Here is a 9,814-nt window from a genome sequence, read left to right as displayed (position 1 = left end):
TCATATTGTTTTTTTTCTTATCTTCTCGTAATACATTTTCTTTCAATAAGTCTCATGTTCATATTATCTGTAATCTTCTTATTTTCTTGTTATTCTGTACTTCCATTAAGGAAATACTTTTTCCACAAAATAATTTATTATCTATTCTGAACAACTCATAGATATACTTTAGCTAATAAATTTTACTCAACTATTCTATCGTATTCATGTAGTTATTGATGAGTTAACGTGGGGCGAAACGTTGGCTCAATAAAAATAGTATAATCATTTACTATTTGAGTTTTTTTTTTTACCGCACCCGGACCATATTCCATTCATCTAGACTCGCGGTCAATCAACAATCTTCCAGTATATTATTTTATTTTTATTTTCCCCTTCATGATATTAATATTACTATAATCTCATATTGTATTTTTTTCTTATCTTCTCGTAATACATTTTCTTTCAATACGTCCTCATGTACATATTATCTGTAATCTTCTTATTTTCTTGTTATTCCATTAAGGAAATACTTTTTCACCAAAATAATTTATTATCTATTATGAACAACTCATAGGTATACTTTAGCTAATAAATTTTATTCAACTATTATCGTATTCATGTAGTTATTGATGAGTCTTAAATTTTAATGAAAAGAAGAAAAGGGTAAGGAGCGGGAGAACTCCATGACATATTTTATTGTATGAAAATTAATTAAATTGTTAAAAATTTTACTAATCCATTAAAAAATACAAACCGAGGAAAAATGGCGAAAGGTAAGAGAAATAAATGGAGATCTCTGAAACAACTTTTAAACAATAATTCATATTCAACTCTCTAAATCTGTTTGGAGGCCCTTTTGAGGTATGGAAAAAATGTGAAAAAAATAAAAGAGTTAATAGATGTGATAGATAAAAAAGTTAAAACCCCAAAAGGCATTTCTCTATCAACTCAATTCATAAGCGAATTTTCAACCCCTTAACTTAATTTGAAGAGACTACCTTTGACTTCTAAAGAAGGTTTCTCTCCAGTCACAGAATTATGACTGCAAATCTATTCCTTATTTTATGGTATTGTCAACCAAATTTTGGTAGATATATAATTAGTAAACCACCTCCTCACCATTCGATGTAAATCAGTTTTTAGTCATTAGTTCCAGTTGTACAGCCATTTATTGAACTTTATTTAGCAGGCACAAAGAACTTTCCCCCCACCAACACAATAACATTAGCTGAGTACTGTAGAAGCCCCCAGTTGTTAGTAGTGCGTGGCAGCGCTCTCTAATTTGGCCCTGCCCGCCTCCTAATGTCGCACTTCCGACCTAACCGTGTGCTTATTACTGTCTTCCAGTTTTTGGGCTCTACCAGTCTCTTTCATTCATATTTTCTTCCATTCATAATTCTAATATTACTGAAAAGAAACATGTAACGAAATTTCGAATATAACGAAACGAATATATACTTAAATAAAAGTAAAAAAAAAATTAACTACCCAAAATAGTAAAGGTGCTATATTTCATACGATTGAATGAGTTTCAGTACACTAAATCTTGAACAGAGAAATGATTTGAGCTAAGAATATAGATACACGCTTTATGATAAAACAAATAAAAAAGTATAAACTTCACTATAATTAGATAAAATCTATGCGAAGTGCTAAATAAATCAACAAAAATATGCAGTTTCTTAATGTACTTAAAAAAACAACTTTATAAAGCTACTTAAGATAATTTATAGGTAGTATTCAAGGTTTTAACTATAAGACATTTGCGAACGACTAAGCCATCGTTATCCATGATACAGAAGAGTTTGATTACATATTCGGAAATTTGAAAAACAAATATATACAGATTAGGTTATTAACGCTGAGAAGATGGAACTTATATATTCCATCCAGAAATGATAATAATAATTCTCAATGAAATATTATTACACAGATAAATTAAATTATTATAATTATTCTATAATTCGAAAAATTCTATAAATTATTTAATACATAAATAAAAGTATATTACCAATGAGAACAATATTCTGGAAGATATTGAGAAAACATACCTGAGATGGTATGGATATTAAAAAAATAATTACCAAGGGAAGTTTATTCGTGGAAAATATATGGTAGAACAAAACGAGGTACTGATAAAAAAAAAAAAAAAAAAAAAAAAAAAAAAAAAAAAAAAAAAAAAAAAAAGGTACTGATAATGAATTGGTTGTCGAAGATCAAGGTAAATCTCAAATATTCCTTGGGCAGAACAATAGATACTTTAAAAATTTCCGATCGATGTGAATCATATGCTTTGTGCTTGATGATTCATTTTGATAGGAATGGTTTCATTTTAAACATGGTTTAACAGTTCATAAAGAGTACCTGCTACAGAGCAGACAAATAAGAAACATTATCCAGTGCTCCCTTGATGAGACAGTGATGACTTATGATAAGAGTAGGGAGGGGCAGGTAGGCGCCAGCCGGATGTTGTTACCTTGCTACTAAATCAGCTGCTCTACGCTCTCCGCTCTCTCTATATCATCTGGCAAACGCTAGAGCGATGATTATAATGGAAACCATCGATGACTTGATCAGAGCTGGAATCCTAATTTTGTTAAACATCTTAATTTTATTTACGTTAACTTTCCTATGTATGAAAGATATAGTAAGAAGCATTGTAATCATGAAAATTTTAAATCCTTGCTTTCTTAATTGTTATATAAATATCTGATTCTTCTTCTGTATAATTTACATTAATTGCAAACAATAAAGCGAAACCAAAATAAACTCCGGTGGCCGTAATTAAGACACTTACACTGTACAATATAGCAGTAATGAAATATGTGAAATATATTATGTAGCATATTTATTATAACAACTAAATTATTATTATTACTAGTAATGCACTACTAACTCACTTTTTATTTCTGTTTTAGAGGGATCGGAAAAAAGAAAAAAAAAAAAAAAAAAAAAAAATTATTATTACTAACTACTATTTATTTGTCTCAGACATGACTACAGTCACAGATAAATAAGGGAGTTTAGACAATTTTACTTACTTACAAATTTCCTTATAATCCAGATCTTATTCAAGCAGAAATGCCTTTTGAGTCAATTTTAACTTGCTTTGTGGTTTTTAAAATCAACTATCTGTTCCAAGATAAAAGTATTTGTTGCCACAATTACTTTTTTCAGGTAACATGAAGAATTCAAAGGCAAACTCCTGGAATTTTCTATTTCTTTCTGACCTACTAGTCAATAGATTAGTGTCACTTCGGCGTGCTGCATCAATGATTCTAACCATTTTATTTCTTTTACGAAATGCCCGAACTAAATGTCCAGGAGGTTAAGCAATACTCGGCGGTTATGTTGCAATTTTCCAAATGTTTTTCTGGAGTACATCGTTAGTAAGGCACCTCATCATTCACCAGTAGTCATAAGGTTCTGCATAAACATTTGTGGTACATTTCGGTCACAATATTCTGCCTTTCAAGTTGTAAGTCCTTACCAATGTTTCACACACATTCCACATAGATGCTGTTTAGATTCATGTGTTTTAAAGCAAAGACGACATTTATATGATTGAATGATATTTATTATTACTATTATTGTGTTTGATTACATATGGATGCTTATTTTGCATTTATATTGCCTACAAAGTCATATAATCGCCGATTTTTATGATCTATAAAAATATTATAAAATCTAAATATTTAATCTATCATTATATTATACCATATTAATAAGGTACTATACATACTCTCAGATTTCAAATGATGTGCTAAAGCTGTCTTATTATGTTGCAGGTGTGGTTCCAGAACCGCAGAGCGAAGTGGAGGAAGCAGGAGAAGGTTGGACCGCAGGGCCACCCCTACTCGCCCTACCCGCCTCCAATGGCTCCCTCGCTGCCGAACCCCTTCTTGGGCCTGAGGAAGCCCCCAGAGTGGCGGCCCCCGGTGTTCCTCCACCGGCCTCCGCTGCTGCCCCTGTTCCCCGGCCCGCCCTTCCCACCAGGGCTCCTGGTCAGCCGCCCCAAACCAGAGCCCGAGCTGGACATGCGCTCCCACAGCATCGCCGCGCTCCGCCTCAAGGCCAGGGAGCACATGGAGTTACTGGGAGGCTCCGATCTCGTCAGCTAGCCCTCTTACTGTATCGGCCACTGTAAATAGCTCTGTATATATCGAACTTCTGTAAATAGATGACTTTGTATTTAAAAAAAAAATTAAAGCATTCGAAAAAAAATGTTTAAAAAAATAAAAATTTATAAACACATTGTATTTATTAATTAGATGAGAAATGTGTGGCCTCAGGCACGTTTTGCGATATGAAGTATATAATAAGATTGTAATTTATTCGCGATAGAAAATGGATTTTACAATTGTAAAAAATAACACTCCGTCCCTTAATTGACAATGTAATTTGTTTAAGTTTTATAATATAATATATTTGTTGGAACTATTTTGTTTTTGTTTTTCCATCCTTAACGATGAAGATCCCTCTTCAAAAGTAATTGTTAGAAGATTTGAGGAATAAATATTTGTTGTTTTTAACAAACAAACTCGCATAGCAACATAATTTACAAAATACAATTTTCACAAGCACACAATAAAAAAACATTATTTATAAGGTATTAGGTATTTATAAGCAGCTTAAGAAGACAAACAAAGCTTTAAGAATTACAAGAGTAAGAGTTAATAACTTGAAAATAAATTTAGAACCACTCTAGCATTCATCGTCAATGAAAATGTATATCTTCATCTCACGTCAATAATCCAATATAGATAATCAAATAAAAACACTATATCATTTGAAAATAATACAGAGTTTCTTTTATATTGCATGTTAAACAAGTAAACAAAATTTTCTAATGAATGTCTGCCAAAAAACAAAAAAATCCTCATACTTTTTCTCCTTTCTGAATGATTAAATAGCTTTTTTTCTGATCCCTCTAAAACAGAAAAACAATTAATTAGTGAATGCTTTATTATGTGAAAAAGGAATAAATCGTATTGTGTATTACCTTTTACTACCTTTGGTATTTTAAGGTTATCTGTAATGTTTATTTGTTATTTGTGAAATGGCCATTCTAAATGGTCCTATTTTTAAAGGCCATTTCACAATAATTAATAAACACTACAGATAACCTTAAAATACCAAAGGTAGTAAAAGGTAATACCCAATATGATTTATTCCTTTTTCACATAATAAAGCATTCACTAATTATTTTGTTTTTTATATTTTAGAGGGATGGGAAAAAAAGGCTATTTAATCATCCAGAAAGGAGAAAAAGTATGAGGATTTTTTTGTTTGAATGCATTTTTTTTTAAATAATAAAGATTTAAAAAAAAAAACTTGTAACTGCATTTTAATTAGAAATAAGACAATAAGCGACTTACAGATTAATGAAAAATATATAAGATACAATAATGGAACAAGAATTAGCCCCTCAAGATGAATAGACCGTTCGAAACGTCAAAAGGAGTCCTTTATTGATCTTCAATAGATACAAATAAAATATTGAAGTAAAAAGACAATTTAATCACACAGTAAGCAAAAACAGAAAATTACATTAATTGCCTTCTAATAAGAAACTACTTAATTCACATAATTAAACTTCTTCAATGGATAGAGAAAATGTTTATAACATAAAAATCATTCTGTATTTTTTCATCCTATATATTTTTTAATCAATTAGAAATAGAAACAACAAATAGAAAATTAAATAGATAGCCTTGATATTATTATAGATAGGATTTTTTGTAGAAGGTAAAATAACGTAGAAGTGATAGGTGGTAGGTGTCTCTTTGTTTTGTATGCCATTCCCTCTTCTTAATTAAACCAGCGGTTCCTGACTGGTGGTCCGAGTTAAGGAAGAGGGGATATAAGGAGAGGTTAAAGGGTGATGTTAACAGGGTTGAGCCTTCCTACCCTGCCACCTCACAAGAAACGGGGATGGGGTGAGTGAGCGCAATAAAGTATTAACGGAAGTGGGGATGTTATCAAAACATTTTGCGCGCTTGTATGTCTTTGCGTGATGTTCTGTTGTACTGTTTCTAGTTGTAGTTCATGAGTCTCGTTACGTCTCTCTAGTGATGTGACTCTACAAATCCTTTGTACAATGTTGTTTTGATATCGTTGAAGGGACTTTAAAGAGGCTGTTGGGAGTGCCGTGGAGTGCACCGTCTAGTAATCAGAGTCAGAGTATTGCTTTGTATATTAGTATTTGAGTGACACTTCTGGTGAGCAGAGTAGATGTTTGAGTGAGGATCTTATGTATTAAAAAATCAAAACATAATAGCTGAGATATGATGGTACAACTAGGATAAGACTATGTTAAGTATGATTTGCATTCAATGAAAAATTATGTGGGCGTCACAGGTATTATTATAATATTAACAAAGGAAAAAGAAGGAACATTTGAATAAACAATCACTAGTCATTTAAGGCAAATGATAACAATTAAATGCTGTAAAATGAGGTGAGATTGTACCAGGGGAGATGAGGATAGGTCAAGACGGAAAATCAGTAAGTTCTCTTAAGTGGCTTATTAATAAAGCTATTAGTTTTCCTGTTTACAACGGGGCAGGATGTATGGCATAACAATTACCATCACACTCCTCTGATGCAATCTTTGTAACTTTCGTAATTATTTATGACAACAAAAAAAGAAGAAGATAAATAATTCCTATGAAAGTATGAAGTTGTATAAAACTACGCAATTATTTGAAGATTATAAAAAAAAAAAAAAGTATCTAATATCAATAACTATATAACTAATGTTTCTGTAATTTGGGCATCTAGATAAAACTAAATGATATATTCAATATAACTAAAAGTAAATTCGAATTGCTAGATCCAAGCCTTAGGTGTAATTTGCCATTCCATGTAATTATTAGTAAAATGAAAAAAATAGAGCTAATATATTTCAAACCAAAAAGATTATTAAACATTTTATTGTCATTATTTATGTGAAAGTAAAGTTTCATAAGAATGGAATTTCATTAATTTATTGATAAATCTGTTCTAAATTAACAGAATTTTATTGTGAAATTGATGTTTCAGTGGTAAACTGTCATCAGTAACGTCCCATCACTGATAGTAAATAGTTTTACTTTAACCTTGTGAGTGCGCAGGCGAGCGAGATATATACTTCTTGTCATATATCAACCAATAAAAGTCCTGTCGGCATTCCAGTATAGCATGAATTTTTGAAAAATTCAAGGCTATTTCGTACCTTTTTACATGAAGGAAATGAATGCTTTTATTGGCTCTTGTTAGCTTTCATTATTATTTTATTTATTGATGAATAATACAATCTGTCACAGACCAAGGAAATGATTAATAATGATGAGTGTCGGATTTAAGTAATCCGATATTTTCGGTTCTTTTTTGAATTTGTATAAAGTCGGCGTTAGGGGTCTCATTTTCTGATGCCCCCCTTTCCGCGGACACCGGAAGACTCCGAAAACGCCGACCTGAGATGCTGTCTGAATTATATATCGTGGCATGCAAGATAGGACCTGGCCTGCCCCTACCAATCTGCCAGAGTCGAGGACATGCTGGCCAGCCACCGATCGAAAACACGTCTTTCTGACACCAGGGGAAGATACATGGTTTCACCATTTTCGTCCGCAGCTGAACCTGGACGAGGAGAGCGAAGAAGACGTGACTGCGGCGGCGAAGAAGCCACACACACATAAGCCACTGTTCTATTATTAGCCCTGAGACCACCCAAATTTGTTCTGGTATAATATTATTGGAAATAAATAATTAAAGCTAACAGACTAACCCTAATTGCCCCTCCAGGGATTAACATTTGAAATAGAAGGAAATATAAGTGTAATTTATGAGCAGAAAGTCTCACAAATTTCAACACCCCACCTTCAACACTAATTTTAATTATAAAAAATTCAACATACATTCGGGATACCTGAAGTGAGACACGGACAGGTACCGATGGATACAATGAGATTAAACACATTCACACAATCATCATGTTTATATACATATATAAATAAATAAACAACTAAAGATAAGATAATCTGAATCAGGATATTTATATAGATAAATAAAAGTAAAATTTTGAACTAAATGTAACCTCATAAAATAAACCCTCCAATCCCATATCACCCTTGAAAAATGGTGCCAAAACTGTAGGATTAGAATAAATTCCAAAAAATCCCACCCTTTACCCTTCATCGTAAGCCCATAACATCCTACTCCAGAGTGTCCTTTGATAATACCCCATTTATTCCTGTCGAACAAATCCGTTACTTAGAACTACATCTGGACAAACGACTGACATGGAATTCTTATACATGACCGAAAAGACAGGAAACAGCTCGTCGTGATTCCGACTATTACAACATTTACTGGGCAAACGATCTATACTTCCAATCCATTACAAAAGATTGATCTACATGACTACTATAAGGCCTATCTGGACATACAGAGTTGAGCTTTGGGAATCCAATCCTTACAGTTCGAAATCCTTCGTAAAATCCCTAATGCTCCTTACTTTATCACAAATCAAGATTTTTTTTCTCTATTTTTTCAATCCATTTCTGGCATACGGAGTGCGGGAGCAGTGGGGTAGTGCGCGCTGGGATTGCGCATGCCACTGCTCCCAATGATCTTCATCCGTTTGGTAGACCTTTCTGGTGCGCATCCGTCTGGGTGCCTCCTGCGGTTACCAGGCTGGTCCAGCCCTCCTGGTCACAAATCAAGTTATCCATCAGGACCTCAATGTCCTATATGTTGCCGATAAGGACAGTACCAGATACCAATCCTTCCATAATAAACTTTCCCACCATCCAAACCCACTTGTTTCTAACCTGGCTTCTCCTTCATTACCTAATAATCCTCCTAGGCGTCTGAAGATGGCCTCGAGATTTTCTCCTCTAGAAATGTTATTGGGGTTCTATCAATGGGTAGATTCTCCACATGTTTGTATTATGTCATTACATCACCTATAGCAAATTTACTTTTGTATTTATTTTTATACAGTTGTAAATAACAATATATAAATTATAAAAAACAAATTAATAATAAAATAAAAACCATCTATATCCATCACAAGATCCCAGTGCTGCTTTCTCACCACGTCACAGTTACTTAGCCAAACAGTGGCGCAGCGGCAGGGGAGCAAAATTTCGCAATAACTAATAATAATATCTAGTAAAAGTTGTACTATTTCATTTCATGACTTTTTTTTTGTAACCAGTACGGTACACGATAAATATGGTTGTTCTTCCCACAAAGCTTTTTTAAATCACTGCATATTTTTGTTTTTTAAATTGATATACATAAATTCTAAAGAAATGTTCCTCCACCCCGAGGGGCTGACACCCACGCTACGCCACCGCGGCAAGTGGAGAATATGCAAGTGCTATAAAGCTGCTAACATTATGAACATGAATGTTCTACAATATTCAACACTTGAGTGAAAGTTCTATATTTTGGTAAAAAATAACAGCTTCATGAATTAAAATTAGTCAGTCACAAATATATCTAACAATATGGGAGCATTGTCAATGTACTCAACAATTAATTAATCACTTTTTAATGAAAATGTATTGTGATGAGGACTGAATGACTTTCACCATATCATTAATTATCAATATCATTTTAATATATATTTTTTTATTATCAGATCGGTTTGGTGGGCCTTACATACTAGTTTTATAAACAGTTTATTATGAAGGGTAGGTTTAGTCTCATGCCATATACATTCCTGACTATGTACGATGTTTTAGAAACTGCACAGTTCTAAATAATAAAGATCAATTATAAAGAAAAAATAGAAACATTAAAATAATGTGACAATGACAGATAAAATGAAAGATAAAAT

The 9,814-nt window shown here is 32.6% G+C and overlaps 1 protein-coding gene across 2 annotated transcripts in view; it reads left to right on the top strand.

Annotated features, from left to right (window-relative positions):
- Positions 1-4,422, top strand: part of LOC106684102 (retina and anterior neural fold homeobox protein 2) — a 227,257-nt gene extending 222,835 nt beyond the window's left edge. For both annotated transcript variants that reach the window (XM_067051857.1, XM_067051856.1), the window contains one exon: positions 3,771-4,422. In XM_067051857.1, coding sequence (XP_066907958.1) covers positions 3,771-4,103 — 333 coding nt within the window. In that variant the 3' untranslated portion in view covers positions 4,104-4,422. The remainder of the gene's footprint in view (positions 1-3,770) is intronic.
- Positions 4,423-9,814: the final 5,392 nt, after the last annotated feature.

This window comes from Halyomorpha halys, unplaced genomic scaffold (genome assembly GCF_000696795.3).
Source record: "Halyomorpha halys isolate HHAL.00 unplaced genomic scaffold, Hhal_1.1 Scaffold543.1, whole genome shotgun sequence".
Taxonomy (NCBI): Eukaryota; Metazoa; Arthropoda; class Insecta; order Hemiptera; family Pentatomidae; genus Halyomorpha; species Halyomorpha halys.
This window is presented reverse-complemented; position numbering and strand designations above follow the sequence as displayed.